Source organism: Colobus angolensis, unplaced genomic scaffold, assembly GCF_000951035.1.
Source record: "Colobus angolensis palliatus isolate OR3802 unplaced genomic scaffold, Cang.pa_1.0 Scaffold100, whole genome shotgun sequence".
Taxonomy (NCBI): domain Eukaryota; kingdom Metazoa; phylum Chordata; class Mammalia; order Primates; family Cercopithecidae; genus Colobus; species Colobus angolensis.
In genome coordinates, this window is record NW_012110920.1 from 4,525,673 (window position 1) to 4,542,068 (window position 16,396).

At 41.0% G+C, this 16,396-nt stretch overlaps 1 protein-coding gene across 1 annotated transcript in view; it reads left to right on the top strand.

Moving 5' to 3' along the window:
• CR1 (complement component (3b/4b) receptor 1 (Knops blood group)) overlaps window positions 1-16,396 on the top strand; it is a 204,420-nt gene that overhangs the window by 32,691 nt on the left and 155,333 nt on the right. Inside the window, exons 8-15 of the mRNA XM_011937899.1 lie at window positions 133-218; window positions 2,056-2,274; window positions 3,397-3,576; window positions 4,188-4,287; window positions 9,710-9,795; window positions 11,929-12,327; window positions 15,486-15,662; window positions 15,754-15,856. Coding sequence (XP_011793289.1) covers window positions 133-218; window positions 2,056-2,274; window positions 3,397-3,576; window positions 4,188-4,287; window positions 9,710-9,795; window positions 11,929-12,327; window positions 15,486-15,662; window positions 15,754-15,856 — 1,350 coding nt within the window. The remainder of the gene's footprint in view (window positions 1-132; window positions 219-2,055; window positions 2,275-3,396; window positions 3,577-4,187; window positions 4,288-9,709; window positions 9,796-11,928; window positions 12,328-15,485; window positions 15,663-15,753; window positions 15,857-16,396) is intronic.

Consider the following 16,396-nt stretch of genomic DNA (forward strand, 5'->3'; position numbering starts at 1 on the left):
AGCCTGTGCAACTCTGCCACCTGCTGGCCTCAGGTCTTCAAAATCCTCAGATTTGGGGCAGGGCCTTAGATTGTGAACCAAGAGTCCTGTTGGCTGAAACAGCTCACTATTCACTCCTATTTTCTCCTTTAGATTTCAATTAAAAGGCAGCTCTGCTAGTTACTGTGTCTTGGCTGGAATGGAAAGCCTTTGGAATAGCAGTGTTCCAGTGTGTGAACGTGAGTAATAGGAGTAACATTTCAGGCCAGTCTCTCCCCTTCATCGGTTCAGTATGTGACCCATGACCTCCCCTAATGTGGTTCTTCAATTTTCTAGTCTGAATTATTGATTTGAAAATTGCTTATTTTAATAATGTTTGGTTGTGAATCAATGTGTACATCACCTGTCTTTGGGATCATCTGATCTGTCTCTGTCCTTCTGTCTTCTGTGTTCTACCGCAATAAAGCCCATGGTAGTGTGCTTCTAGGAGCTTCAGGAGAGATTAGATAATGTGAAGCTTTAACAATTTACTTTGTTTCTCTCTTTCTTTTCTTTCTTTTTTCTCTTCCTTCCTTCCTCCCTTCTTTCTTTTTCATTTTGTTCTTCCATCAGGTGCAGTCAGTCTACAATTTTTGTATGTATTTCATAATACACAAATATTAAACACGCCTTTATTTAATCAATAGTTATAGATCACCTACTTTGTGCCTGATGTTCATCTAGCCACTGGAGTTTTACCAGTGAACAAGACGAACGAATTCCCTGTCCCATGTTGTTTCTCCTCAGGTGGGGAGAGGGACAAAAAAAAAAATAAATTCAGTGCTATGAAGATAATAAAGCAAAGCACTGAGGAATGAGGGAAAAGTGGGATGCAACATAAGACAGGACGAGCAGTTGGAGACGCCTTAACTTCTCAAAACATGTACCTAAATAATTTATGCTGAGAGATTCATAAATAAGTCAGTTTTTTAAAAATAAACCCCATATGTTCAATAATCAGTAGACTACTGATTTCTCCTAGTCTATTTGTAATTTCCCCAATGGTAGATAGAACTTTGCTTCATTTCTTGATTCTAACAGTTGAAAAACATGTTTCTTTAGAAAACCGTGAAATTTTACTAAAATGTTTGTGTTGTTAGAAATATACTTGGACATCTTACAGTGCTTTTTAGAGGAAAACTTTGTAAGAACAAAACTTATATAGAGATTCTTGCTGTCTAAGCAATCCAGTGCTCCTTGAAGCAGCATGACAAGTGTCTGTTCTACTATTATGCATTAAAACTCATTGATTGACTACTCAAGATTACTCTTATTTTTCATAACTCTTGCTAGTTAAAGTAGCTTCTTCCAAATTCCAGTTCTAATGAAAAACGCCAATTAGAAATGAGGGAGAGACTGTTCTAAACAAATCAGTAGATGCTAGAAAGGAGTAACAACTTGAAACCTGACCCAGAACGTAAAAAGAGAAAATTAATCATCAACAGACACAGACATTTTCAAAAGCAAAGCAATCTGAATCCATTTGGAGTGTTTTATAATGGTCTGACTATGTTTCAATTCACTGAGACAGGGCTATTGTTATCACAGAGGTAGATGATCAATATCAATAAGTAATCAGTGAAGGGTTTCACCTATTTAAGATGATTAGCACAGAAACATACATTTGAGAAATATTTCCCAAGAACATAGGCTCCTTCCTTAGCACTGCGTCCCCAGGATCTTGATGAGTGGCTGACACAGGACAAGTGCTCAATTAATGTATATTGACTAAATGAATGAGTAACCCTTGAAAATGGTTATTTTTCTTCTTCAAATGTTTTGCTACTTCATTAAAGTTGTAAGGTTTCTATTGTCCAGGAACCGTTATTATCTGGAAGATTCAGGATAGAAAAATCTCTTTTGTACTTGGCAATACACTTTCATTGACATCTCATTTAATCCAACTCTTCAAAGTCCTAATGTCTACTGTCATCTCCTTAGTATATTTTCAGCAATGACAATCATAGCATCCTGTAATTGCAGAATACCTCTGGGGAAATTCCTGAATGAAACTTAGTGCTTTTGTCTTTTTTCCAGAAATCTTTTGTCCAAGTCCTCCAATTATTCCTAATGGAAGACACACAGGAAAACCTCTGGAAGTCTTTCCCTTTGGAAAAGCTGTAACTTACACATGCGACCCCCACCCAGACAGAGGGATGACCTTCGATCTCATTGGGGAGAGCACCATCCGCTGCACAAGTGACCCTCAAGGGAATGGGGTTTGGAGCAGCCCCGCCCCTCGCTGTGGAATTCTGGGTTAGTGCCCACTTCCCCACATCCCAAATGGGTTCCGAATATCTAACGCAGGCCCTCCATATTTCCATAATTACGGTATGGTATCTCTGTGCGCATTTGCCACAGTGGAATGCCAAACCAATGATAAGTGGTTCTAAGGTAAGTCAACACATCAGATCCTGATGACCTTTGCAGCTGGAGGGACTGATGAAAAAACAGGGAGGTGGTGAGTGGTGGGAAAGTCCTTCATTAGAATCATATGAATTAAAAACAAATGCCGTGAATCCCCTTATTGAAATGGTTAGCTTAGAAATCTGACCTAGAAAATCAGTGTCTCCTCCTACCAGAAAATGTCTTGAGTTCCTGTCCATGCTTTTCAGCCTCTCATTGGAGTTTTGATGCCCTGAAGTACAAGGAAACCAGACACGAAAGGTGGAAGCTGGGCAGAAACACTCTTTCTGGAGTCCTAAAAATGTGAAAAATTAAATCAGAGCTATCTTTACATTAAATTGTATGAGCATTAGCTGAGCGTGGTGGCAATTGCCTGTGTTCCCAGCTATTTGGGAGGCTGAGATGGAAGGATCACTTAAGCCTGGGAGGCAGAGGTTGCAGTGAGCTGCGATTGTGCCATTGCACTCCAGCCTGGGTGATAGAGTGAGACCCTATCTCAAAAACAATAATAATAGACTGGCCGCAGTGGCTCACACCTGGAATCCCAGTACAGATCACTTGAGGTCTAGAGTTCCAGATCAGAATGCCATAGGCCTTCAATTTATAAAAAGCATAACATGTTTTTTTAATACTAAAAAACATTTAGTATTTTTCTAATACTAAAAATAGAAAAATAAAATAAAATTAAATTAACTAAATTATATGAGTAGAAAGACCCAATAACAGACTAGTCTTCCAGGTAATATACTTCCTTATAAACCTATGCTAATGGAACTTTCCCTTCCATTTTACAGGGAAGTTGTGTGTGTGTGTGTGTGTGTGTGTGTGTGTGTGTGTTTTGCTGTTTTTGTTTTTTGTTTTATAACTAAAAGTTTCTTTTCTTCTGGCATCAATCTACCCAGGAAGAGAAAAGAGGAAGCACATTGGGTATACTTTTATTAACTCAGATATTCTTGACTTCTTGATCTCTAGGTCACTGTAAAGCCCCGGATCATTTTCCATTTGCTAAGTTGAAAACCCAAACCAATGCATTTGACTTTCCCATTGGGACATCTTTAAAGTACGAATGCCGTCTTGAGTACTACGGGAGGCCATTCTCTATCACATGTCTAGATAACCTAGTGTGGTCGAGTCCCAAAGATGTCTGTAAACGTGAGTGAACTTGCATTGGATCTTTCCCATGTCTGCAAAAGCTTCTTATTGAATTTTTTCAAATGTGGGATATAAGAAATCTTTTTTCAAAAGTGTTTAGATAGGTGGATGTAAGTTTTTCTTGTAGGACATCCTTGATTATTGCTTGAAATGCTCACTTCATGAGAATGTTTCAAGGAATATTTGTAGAGAAAATCTTCATTCCCTATAGGAAAGAAAATAATACATGACTCTAGATCATGGGAAAAAATAGTGTAGGAAGACAAATTCTGTTTGAATAACTAGGAGGGAAGAAATCCTTTGCAAACTTTGAAATATATCAGTAGAAATAATGCCATCAGTGACCTTTACCTTTTGATAAGGGATGCAAAGTCTCTACACAGATCTAAATCTAGATCTAGATAGATCTGGAAGGGAAGGTCTTTTTGGAAGTGGGGTTTAGTAGGTAGCTGATCCTTAGGCACTCTGATGAGTTTTCTCAAGGTGGCAAAATCTGTGGAACCATCAGAACTGCGTGTTTTTTTCAGGAAGCTACGTGCAGGTTGAGACCTTATGTACGAAAGAGAGTTCAGATTACTCTACCTGGCTCCAAAATACTTTCTTTCCCATAGGTAAATCATGTAAAACTCCTCCAGATCCACTGAATGGCATGGTGCATGTGATCACAGACATCCAGGTTGGATCCAGAATCAACTATTCTTGTACCACAGGGTGAGTTGGCAGCAACATCTCTTGGTGTAAGAGTTGCACAACAGCAATACTACCTTCTAGCCACATGTCAGGAAGGAAACTAGGCTCTTGCCACCTGCTCTGAAGAGGCTTGAACACAGGTGTTAACTCCTGATTGAAATGAACAATGATAGGAGAAGATTAGGGAAAAAATCTGTATCCTTGCTGGAAACCAGGGCAGTGCACATATAAAGAGTATACTGTTCACTGGATGGGAAGGAAAAATAATTAGGAGTGTAGTAGTCAAAGTCCACAAACAACCCTAACCCAGAGTAGACATTGCTGGAAGAAAGGGAAGAGCTTGTAGCAGCTGTGTGAGAGAACAAATCTTAATGATAACAGCATGATCACTTGCTTGGGCTGGCGTCAAAAAGTACAGGACTTCCTCATTTTATTGTACTTTGCAGATGTTATGCTTTTTATAAATTGAAGGCCTATGGCAACACTGCCACAAGCATTTCAGTCGCATCATTTATCCAACAGTGTGTGTTCACTTCATGTCTCTGTGTGGCATTTTGGTTATTCTCACAATATCCCAGATGTTTTCATTATTATCATGTCTATGATAGTGATCTCTCATCCGTGATCTTTCATGTGACTATTGTCATTGTTTGGGGTCCCTACGAACTGCACCCATATAAGACAGAAAACTTAATCAATAAATGTGCATGCTTTGACTGCTCCATGGACTAGACATTTTCCTTTTCTCTCCCTCTCTTCGGGACTCCCTAATCCCTGAGACACAATAATACTACAATTAGGCCACTTAATAGCCCTACACTGGCCTTTAAGTGTTGACATAAAGGGAGGAGTCATGCATCTCTTACTTGAAATCAAAAGCTAGGGATGATTAAGCTTACTGAGGACGATATGTTGAAAACCAAGATGGGCCAAAAGCCATTCCTCATGTTCCAAACGGCTAGAGAGTTGTAAAGGCAAAGCAAAAGTACTTGAAGGAAATATAAAGTGCTATTCCAGTGAACACATGAATGATAAGAAGGTGAAACAGCCTTATTGCTGATAGGGAAGAAGTTTTAATGCTCTAGATACAAGATCAAACTAGAAACGTTTCCTGAAGCCAAAGCCTAATCCTTAGCAAGGTCCTAACTCTTCAGTTCTGTGAAGACTGCCAGAGGTAAGGAAGCTGCAGAATAAAAGCTGGAAGCTAGCAGAATTTGGTCCCTGAGGTTTAAGGAAAGAAGCCCCCTCCATAACATAAAGGTCAAAGGTAAAGCAGCAAGTGCTCGTGTAGAAGCTGTAGCAAGTTATCTAGAAGATCTAGCTAAGATCATTAATGAAGATGTTACATTAAATAACAGATTTTCCATATAGACAAAACAGTCATCTGTTGGACTTTCATAGCTAGAGAGGAGAAGTCAATGCCTGGCTTCAGAGCTTCAAAGAACAGGCTGACTTTTTAGGAGCTAATGCCGTTGGTGACTTTGAGTTGAAGCCAAAGCTTACTGACCATTCTAAAAATCCTAGGGCCCATAAGTATTGTGCTAAATGTACCTTGCCTGTGTCTATAAATGCAACAACAAAGCCTGATAACATAGCTATGTTTGCAGCTTGGTTTATTGAATATTTTAAGTCCACTGTTGAGATCTAGTGCTCAGAAAAACAGATTTCTTTCAAAATATTACTGCTCATTGACATTACACCTAGACAGCCAAGAGCTCTAATGGAGATGGACACGAGGTGAATGGAGTTTTCCTGCCTGCTGACCACAGCAGCCATTCTGCAGCCCATGGCTGAAGGAGTAATTTTGACTTTCCAGTTTCATTATTTAAGAAATATATTTTGTAAGGCCAGTTCCCACAGACAGTAATTCCTCTGATGGATCTGAGCAAAGTAAGTTGACAACCGCTGGGAAGAGTTCATCATTCTACATATCATTAAGAACATTCATGATTCATGGGAAGAGGTTAAAATATCAACATTAACAGGAGTTTGGTAGAAGTTAATTCCAACCTTCACAGCTGACTTTGAGAGGTTCAACACTTCAGCAGAGGAAATAACTGCAGATGTGGTGGAAATAGCAAGAGAACTACAGTCAGAAATGGAACCTGAAGATGTGACTGAATTGCCACAAATTCATGATCAAACTTGAACAGATGAGGAGTTCCTTCTTATGAATGAGCAGAAGTGTTTTGTTTGTTTGTTTGTTTTGAGGTGGAATCTCTTCCTGGTGAAGATGACATGATCATTGTGAAAATGACCACAAAGGTTTTGGAATATTACATAAACTCAGTTGATAAAGCAGTATCTGAGAGGATTGACTCCAATTTTACAAGCAGTTCAGAGGGTAAAATGTTATCAAATAGCATTGCATGCTAGAAAAATCTTTTGTGAAAGGAAGAGTCAATCAATACAGCAACTTTATTGTTGTCTCAGCTTAATAAATAGCCACAGCCACTCCAGCCTTCAGCAGCCACCGCCCCGAGCAGTCAGCAGCCATCAACCTTGAGGCAAGACCCTCCACCAGCAAAAAGATTACGACTTATTGAAGGTCAGATAATCTTTAGCATTTTTTATCAATAAACCATTTTTTAAAGTATGACTTTTTTCAAACATAATTCTATTTCACACTTAATAGACTACCGCATAGTATAAACACAACTTTTAGACTCACTGAGAAATCAAAAAATTCATATGACTCATCTGTTGTGATATTTGTTTTATTGCGGTGTTCTGGAACTGAACCTGCAATATCCTTGAGGAATGTCTGTAACACAAAATAGGCGGCTTAATACAACAGAAGTTTCTGGAGTTCTGTTCTAGAGGATGGGAGTCCAAAATCAAGGTGTTGGCAGGGCCATGCTCCCTCTGAATCCTGTAGGGTAGAATCCTTCATTGTGTCTTCCAGCTTCTGGAGCCCCAGGCCTTCCTTGGTGTGTGGCAGCAGAACTCCAATTTCTTCTGTCCCTGTCCTTGCATGGCTATCTTCCCTCTGGGTCCGTGTCCTCATATGCTGTTCTCCTCTCTGTGCATGTTTCTGTTCAAAGTTTTCCCTTTTTATGACACCTGTCACATTGGATTAGGGCCTACCTTAATGACCTCATCTTAACTTGATTGCATCTGCAAAGACTGTATTTCCAAATAAGATCACATCCACAGGGACTGGGGGTTAAGACTTCAACATATCTGGGGGAGACACTTCAACCTACAACAGAGCCCCTTTGAAAATGTCAAGCGTCAGGTGCTTACAGCGCACGGCCCAGCTCTTGGCGCTCAGCCTTGCTCAGCACACAGTGGAGGCTCTTCCTCAATCTCACTCTTCACCAGAACAGCTAAGCCAGGTAGTGAATAAGGGCTACATTTGTGCCACCGCAACCAATACTGAAAGGAAAATTGTGGTGTCCAGCACATATGCCAGCCTAGACCTCACAGACCATAGCACATAGAATCTGACAAAGTAAAATTAGAATGAATCCAATGTGTCCTTTACTTTTTTTATTTTTTGAGCATTTTAAAATACAATTGATAAGTTTCCTGACTGTACCCTCCTCATCTTGCATTGCTGAATAAGGGGTGAACCTCTCTAAGGCATACAGCAGAAAACCATTGAGCTTATGACTAGAAACAGGAAATACATGTAAAAGAGACCAGTCTGAAAAATCAGGAGAAATTTTACAAAGAGACTTACTGCCAAGAAACCAGGGAAACTTTCTGAATACTCTCCTTTTCATATTTGTAATAAGATTCAATTGTGCAAATACTTCTGTGAAACTAGCCATAAAGTTTGTACATGAATGAATACATATATTCAGTGTGTTTATATATTTCATTTCATACATGTGATATATATATCTCACAATGAATATTGCAGAAAATTAAAGCAAAGAGTAAGAGAAGTTAACCAAATTTTCCCTGAATACAGCGGGGAAAGCTGAAAAGGAGAAGACAGGCAGGCACAGTGGCTCACACCTGTAATCCCAACACATTGAGAGGCTGAGACAAGAGGATCACTTGAGCCCAGGAGCTCGAGACCAGCCTAGGCAACATGACAAAACCCCATCTCTACAAAAAAGTATAAAAATTAGTTGGGCATGGTGGTGTGTGCCTATAGTCACAACTAGGCAGGAGACTGAAGTGGGAGGATCACCTGAGCCCAGGAGGCTGAGGCTTCAGTGAGTCGTGATGGCTCCCCTGCACTCCAGCCTGGATGACAGAATGAGAACCTGTCTCCAAACAGGAAAAAGGAAAGACATATGTAACACAGTGTCAGGATTCAAAATACATATAACAAAAATTCTAGAAGGGTAAACAAATAAGCCCTTACCTAGCCATCACTAGGGAAACTTCTGTGTTTCAGGGATAGAGAAAAAAACTCAGATCCCAGAAATAAAACGTGAAAATATAGTACCAGCAAAAGAAATAAATGTATTGACACCACATTGATTCTGTACAACACTAAATGGTATAAGGTAGCATTTCTATTGCGCCAAGCTAATATTCACACCTAGAGGCTCAGGTACACATTAAAGGACAAGCAAAGACACAACAATTGTACCATTTAAGTATGTTTCCCAGGCAATTTATAAGCAAATTTTTAAAAAGAAGAATGATGAATTCCAAAAGAAATCTCAACAACAACAAAAAAAACACACAAAAATTTGGCAATGTAATCATAACTTATTAATAATCTCTCTAAACTCATAGAACATATCAATAAAACTAGAAAATGTGAGACAGTAAAAGGTAGGCTAGACTTACATTACACTAAAGATGAGTAGACTGACTATATAGAGTTTGACTCTAAAAATTGAGAAAATAGGTTTAAATATGTGTTGTGTGCATACGTATAATATACGTGAACACATATAAAATGGGCTTATTTTATTCATTGCTTTCTCCTCATCAACCTCATTGGGCATCATGAAATCAATGAAAAAGGCAGTGAAAGAATGATGATGAAAGCAAATCAAATGCATCATTTATCTCAATACATGTGGTTTAATCTTCTTGTTGAAAGACAAAGTCTCCTAGCCAAGATCAAGAGCAACAAATCATGTATTTACAAAAACCACATCTCAAGTACACACAAAATAAGGGAAAATGCAAACAAAAATTTGCAGAAATAATATTTAGAGAAAATAGAATTTATGAAACAAATAGTCAAACAGTTTTATAAATAATTGTTTTATTTTGGTGCCGGGTACAGTTCACAATGAAGCCAAGATATTAAGAAGCAAATGGGCCAGGAGAAGTTAGAGCAGAAATATTTCTTTCAATAGTGAGAGAATAGGAAAAAGAAGTAGAAAAGCTGGGAATAACAGGTAAAGTTTAGGCTAGGCCTTAGACTTCTCCTACATTGTAATCCTTCTGGTTTGCCACATATGCATGCTGTGAGGACATTGATGAGCCATGTACAGCACAATTATTTTCCATTGTTTGCCTTTAGGCACCGACTCATTGGTCACTCATCTGCTGAATGTATCATCTCAGGCAATACTGCCCATTGGAGCACAAAGCCGCCAATTTGTCAACGTGAGTTGAAGTCTCTTTCCCTATTCACCCCACCGTTTAATCCTAGAGTTGTCCTCCTAGAATCACAAAGAATGAATCTCATCCCTCTTGGAAATGGTATCCTTCTGATATTTGAAGAATCTAGTCATATCCTTAAAATGGCTCACAGCATTCCAACCTTCCACCTTCACCTAGAAATGCGCTTTTGTTTTTTTCTTATCTCAAGGTGTAATTTATTTTAAACTAGTCTTGAGCTCATTTAAACAGTCCCCAATTTCCTCCTCTGTTGGTTGAACACCTCCCAGTTTGAAGAGCATTTCTTCAGTGAAGTCAACAAATACAAAGTCAGTGAAAGAAACCCTATATCCTCTCTGCAAGCTCTTAGTATCACATCAGATATTCAAGCCATGCAGCTCTTTCTTCCTTCTTATTCTTTGTCTAAACAGGATCATGCCATCTTCCCTGTGAGTTGTTTGGAAGATGAGCTTTCTACATTTTAGGGAGCAAAGAGGAATGAGCAATTAATTGCAAGCTAACAAGGAATATAAAATGTACATAATCCTGGGTTTTGTGATGGTGTGAGGAAATCAGCAATTTCAAACCCAGTTGGTGGGAGGATAAGTAGGAACCAACTTTGTAGAAGGTCAATATACTGGCTGGGCACTGCCATACAGTACAGTAGGATACAGTATTCAGTTCTTCCAAGATCAGACCAGATTGGGCACATTGAGGGTGGTATCGCTGTAGATAAGTGTCCAGTTCTTTTTATTACTTCTGAATCTGTAAGTATCATGTTTATTATATATAATATTGCATATTTGTGCTTTGTCTTTATTAGTCCTGCCAGAGTTTTTGGTCCTACTATTTAATAAAGATGCTATACTGAGCCACGTGTGGTGACTCAAACTTGTAATCCCAGCACTTTGGGAGGACTAGGTGAGCAGATGGCTTGAGCCCAGGAGTTCGAGACCAGCTTGTACAACATGGTGAAACCCTGTCTCTCCAAAAAATACAAAAACCAAACGGGCATGGTGGCACACGCCTATAGTCCCAACTACTCAGGAGACTGAGAGGATTGCTTGAGCCAGAGAGGTTGAGGCTACAATGAGCCATGATCGGGCCACTGCACTCCAGCCTGGGCAGCAGAGCAAGACCCTGTCTCAAAAAACATGCCATGCTATATGCTTTATTATATTAATATCCAATACCACAAAGGCAAATGCCTTCTATATAGAGAGAACTAAATTAATAATGGTGAGATAACATAGTTAAATTCTCACTTAGCAGGAGAAATAAAAACCTAGACTATGGGCTAGGCACAATGGCTCATGCCTGTAATCCCAGTACATTGGGAGGCTGAGGCGGGCAGATCACTTGAGGTCAGGAGTTTGAGACCAGCCTGGCCAATATGGTGAAACTCCATCTCTACTAAAAATACAAAAGTTAGCCACGTGTGGTGCTGCATGCCTCTAATCCCAGCTACTCAGGAGGCTGAGGCAGGAAAATCACTTGAACCTGGGAGGCGGGGTTTGCAGTGAGCCAAGATCATGCCACTGCACTCCAGGCTGGGGAACAGAGCGAGACTCTGTTCAAAAAAGAAAAAAAGCAAAAAACAAAAAAAAAAACCAGAAGTGGACTCTAATAATATATGGACACATTCAGTGAAATAAAGTTAACTGAGTAGAGCAGAATTCATAATATTTTACAACTGTAAGAACATGTCTGTACATTAGCAAATATTAGATGAGAATAATACTGTCAGTATTTACTTCTGGTATTTTGGAATTAAACAAATTGTCAGCAAAATTTACAATAAAGTATAATTTTAAGAAACCAGGCTGGGCGCGGTGGCTCACGCTTATAATCCCAGCACTTTGAAAGACCGAGGCAGGCGGATTGCTTGAGGCCAGGAGTTCAAGACTAGCTTGCCCAACATGGCCAAACCCCATCTCTACTAAAAACATAAAAATAAACCAGACACGGTGGTGCATGCCTGTGATCCCAGTTGCTTGGGAGGTTGAGGTGGGAGGATTGCTTGACCTCGGAAGTGGAGGCTGCAGTGACCCGTGATCGTGCCACTGCACTCCAGCCTGGGTGACAGCAAGACTCTGTCCCAAGGTTTTGTTTTGGTTAACTTGCTGCTTCTTTTTCCAGGAATTCCTTGTGGGCTACCCCCAGCCATTGCCAATGGAGATTTCATTAGCACTAACAGAGAGTATTTTCACTACGGATCAGTGGTGACCTACCACTGCAATCTTGGAAGCGGAGGGAGAAAGGTGTTTGAGCTCGTGGGTGAGCCCTCCATATACTGCACCAGCAAAGATGATCAAGTGGGCATCTGGAGCGGCCCGGCCCCTCAGTGCATTATACCTAACAAATGCATGCCTCCAAATGTGGAAAATGGAATATTGGTGTCTGTCAACAGAAGCTTATTTTCCTTAAATGAAGTTGTAGAGTTTAGGTGTCAGCCTGGCTTTGTCATGAAAGGACCCCGCCGTGTGCAATGCCAGGCCCTGAACAAATGGGAGCCAGAGTTACCGAGCTGCTCCAGGGGTGAGTCTGACTGAGGCCTAGAAGGGCCCTGCAAATGACATGCATTGCTGTTGGAGCAGGAGATTAGTACTTGTTCAGGGGGAGGGATGTGTACTGAGCAGGGTCAAGGAGCAAATTTTCTAGATAGTGAAGGTGAAATTCAGAAGGTATGTGTACATACACATGTGCTGAAATTGAGAAGCAAAGCTCAACCTGGGCAAGGAATATGATGTTTCTTTGGAATTCTTATAAACAGATCTGTCAATTACCTTTGAATATAATAATTGTTGATAAAAAATGAGTGATTCCTCTGGCCAAGCACTATGATACAGGCTACATGTGAATTGTAATCCTTAAAACAAAGTTATTAGGTAGCTACCAGTTGTTCTATGTTTGTCTGTTTTGTTTTGCCTGAGATACTGTCTTGATTTGTCACTCAGGTTGGGCTGCAGCGGTGCAATCATGGCTTACTTCAACCTCTGCCTCCCTGGCTCAAGCAATTCCCTGCCTGAGCCTCCCACGTAGCTAGGACTATCGGTGCATGCCACCACACCTGGCCAAGTTTTTTATGTTTTTTTGTACAGATAGAGGCTCACCATGTTGCCCAGGCTGGTCTCAAACTCCTCAGCTCAAGCAATCCACCCACCTTGGCCTCCTGAAGTGCTGGGATTATAGGCATGAGCCACCACGCCGGGCCTCAATGTTTCACAGAGAATATGTGCCTTAGAGAGATCAGAAAATTTTCTAAGATACTAACTTGCAGACAAAACTGGAATGCAAGTCTGCCTCACTCCAAGCCTTGGCTTGTTAATCAGCATCCAGTCATGAAATCAAAACTTACTCTAGATGCTTTCAAGGAGGGAGGGATTTCATGCAGGTTGTATTAGTCTGTTCTCACATTCCTGTAAAGAACTACTTGAGACTGGGTAATTTATTTTATTTTATTTTATTTTATTTTATTATACTTTAAGTTCTAGGGTACATGTGCATAACGTGCAGGTTTGTTACATATGTATACTTGTGCCATGTTGGTGTGCTGCACCCATCAACTCATCAGCACCCATCAATTCGTCATTTATATCAGGTATAACTCCCAATGCAATTCCTCCCCCCTCCCCCCTCCCCATGATAGGCCCCGGTGTGTGATGTTCCCCTTCCCGAGTCCAGGTGATCTCATTGTTCAGTTCCCACCTATGAGTGTGAACATGCGGTGTTTGGTTTTCTGTTCTTGTGATAGTTTGCTAAGAATGATGGTTTCCAGCTGCATCCATGTCCCTACAAAGGATGCAAACTCATCCTTTTTTATGGCTGCATAGTATTCCATGGGGTATATGTGCCACATTTTCTTAATCCGAGACTGGGTAATTTATAAAGAAAAGAGGTTTAATTGACTCAGAGTTCTGTAGGCTGTACAGGAGGCATGGCTAGGGACGCCTCAGGAAAGTTACAATCATGGTGGAAGGCAAAAAGGAAGCACGCATATCTTCATATGGTTGGCAGGAGAGAGAGAGAGAGCAAGGTAGAGGTGCTACACACTTTTAAACAAGCAGATCTCGAGAGAACTCTATCACAAGACAGCACTAGGGTGATGATGCTGAACTATTAGAAACCACCTCCATGATCCAGTCACTTCCCGCCAGGCTCCTCCTCCAACACTGGGGATTACAATTTGACATGAGATTTCGGTGGGGACACAGAGCCAAACCACATTACAGATAATAGGTCACGAAAATGTTAGAAGGGCAGGAAAAGCAATAAGACGAAGGCAGAGTTACCAGAGATCAGGGAGCTACGGTGGCTGCCAGTCTAGAGCACAGGAGCCTGTACTGATGCTGAAATGGCCAGCCCCTCCCACTGAGCAGGCAGCTCTCTGCAGGCTGCTAATACTGCAGGAGCCACCACTGCTGCCAGAATGCAGCTGATATTGCTGGAGCCAAAGTCATTGGCATGGCTAGAATTGAAGCTGTAACTGCTCACTGAAGCCATCTATACCGCCACTGCCCAAGCCACCTCTAGAAGTAGAACAGATTCTGCCATTATCCTGCCTTTTAATTTGGTATATATGCCTCCAACTGGCAGAACCTAACCAGAGCCAAGCTATCAAGGAAGAGGAACGATTGTAGTTTTAAGGTTTCCATTGCTAGCAGTCGAAAGACAGTGCAGAAGTGTGAGGCTGGGGGCCAACAGAAATTTAGCCAGCACAGCACCTCAATATTACATCACCAGGCATTGATTAGTCAAGAGAAACACTGGGTGATGAACCCTGAAAATGGACATTACAGCATCAGAGTATTTACAAACTCCTTAAAGAAGTCATTCTTCTAGTCCAATCCCCCAGACAGTTGAGAAAGCTGAAGTCCAGAAAAGGGAACTGATCTGCTCAAAGCCAAACTGAAATTATTTTTTCCATTTTATAACAGTTTTATGTAATTTAGTTGAGACCCAAATGTGTTCTGACTTCCCGAGATCAGATCAACTATGTTAAGAGAGAGTCAGCACTACCGTTACAATATGTTGCCTGAAATATACACTCTCATTATGGTGACAGTAGGTCTTTTAGATTTTGTTAGACAGCTGCCCACCTTCTCACTGGAGTGAAATGAATGACTAGGCAGCACCTTGCTTCATTGCATGAAGAGAGGAGACCCATAGTTCGTTACCACCCTATGTCAGGTGGCCACTGAGAGAAGCCTTGACAGGAGATGAGAGTAGACGTATGGATGCTGTTTGTTGCATGGGTGTGACAGGTGACGGAGGGACCTATTAGATGAGACATGGGCAGGGGCACTCCCTTATTGCCTAAAATGCAAGACTAAATTGGTGATGCGTTTCTAGAAAGGAAGTATGAAGATAGAAAAATCCATCATTCCTCCCAATTTTGTACTGGGTGAACAGTAATTGGAAGCATTCTAGAAGGAACTGTCCATTGCGAAATCTTAGTTGCACACTTTAGATGAAAAACAATGAATTGGGGATACCTCTGTTTTAGTCACAGTTCTGCAATGTGTCAGTTCTATGTTTGATGGCAAGACATCTTCCTCGCCCTGTGTATTTAGTTTGTTATCAATATAATAAAGCTGTTATCTTACCTTTATTATTATATATAGATTTGTAATTAGTATTCCCTTGGCCAGTTTAACAGTGAGAAAAATAGCAATACTTTGTTTTTCTCTCCACAGTATGTCAGCCGCCTCCGGATGTCCTGCATGGTGAACGTACCCAAAGGGACAAGGACATCTTTTGGCCTGGGCAGGAAGTGCTCTACAGCTGTGAGCCCGGCTATGACCTCAGAGGGGCTGCGTCTCTGCGCTGCACACCCCAGGGAGACTGGAGCCCTGCAGCCCCCAGATGTGAAGGTGCCTAGACTCTTATCTGGCTTGGTATTTTTAGCTTGAGTCTTTATTCTCCACATGCCAAGTTTTTCTGTTCATTTTTCTTTTACTCCAGTGAAATCCTGTGATGACTACCTGGGCCAACTTCCTAATGGTCATGTGCTATTTCCACTTAATCTCCAGCTTGGAGCAAAAGTAGATTTTGTTTGTGATGAAGGGTGAGTGTGAGCTTGCCTGACCTGCTGGACATTGAAAATGGGGCTGCGAATTAGTTTTAAAAGGGGACATTTGGTTTGGCTTAAAAGAAAGACATACACACACACACACACACACACACACACACAGTCAGAGAGATGAACTTTCGAAAGTATACATAGGAAGAAAGGAAGAAATGTATAGAACTAATAACATAAGATATGAAGAGGAAACTGGAACATATATTAACCGGCAAGTTCAAAGGCAAGTATAATTACTGGTTATGAATATATGGGTAACACATTAAGTAAAAAATATCAGCCAGGCACGGTGGCTCATGCCTGTAATCCCAGCACCTTTGGGAGGTTGAGGCGGGCAGATCATCTGAGGTCAGGAGTTGGAGACCAGCCTGCCCAACATGGTGAAACCCCGTCTCTACTAAAAATACAAAAGTTAGCGGGGCATGGTGGCATGTGCCTGTAATCCAAGCTACTTGGGAGGCTGAGGCATGAGAATCACTTGAACCTGGGAGGCGGAGTTTGCAGTGAGCCGAGATGGCACCA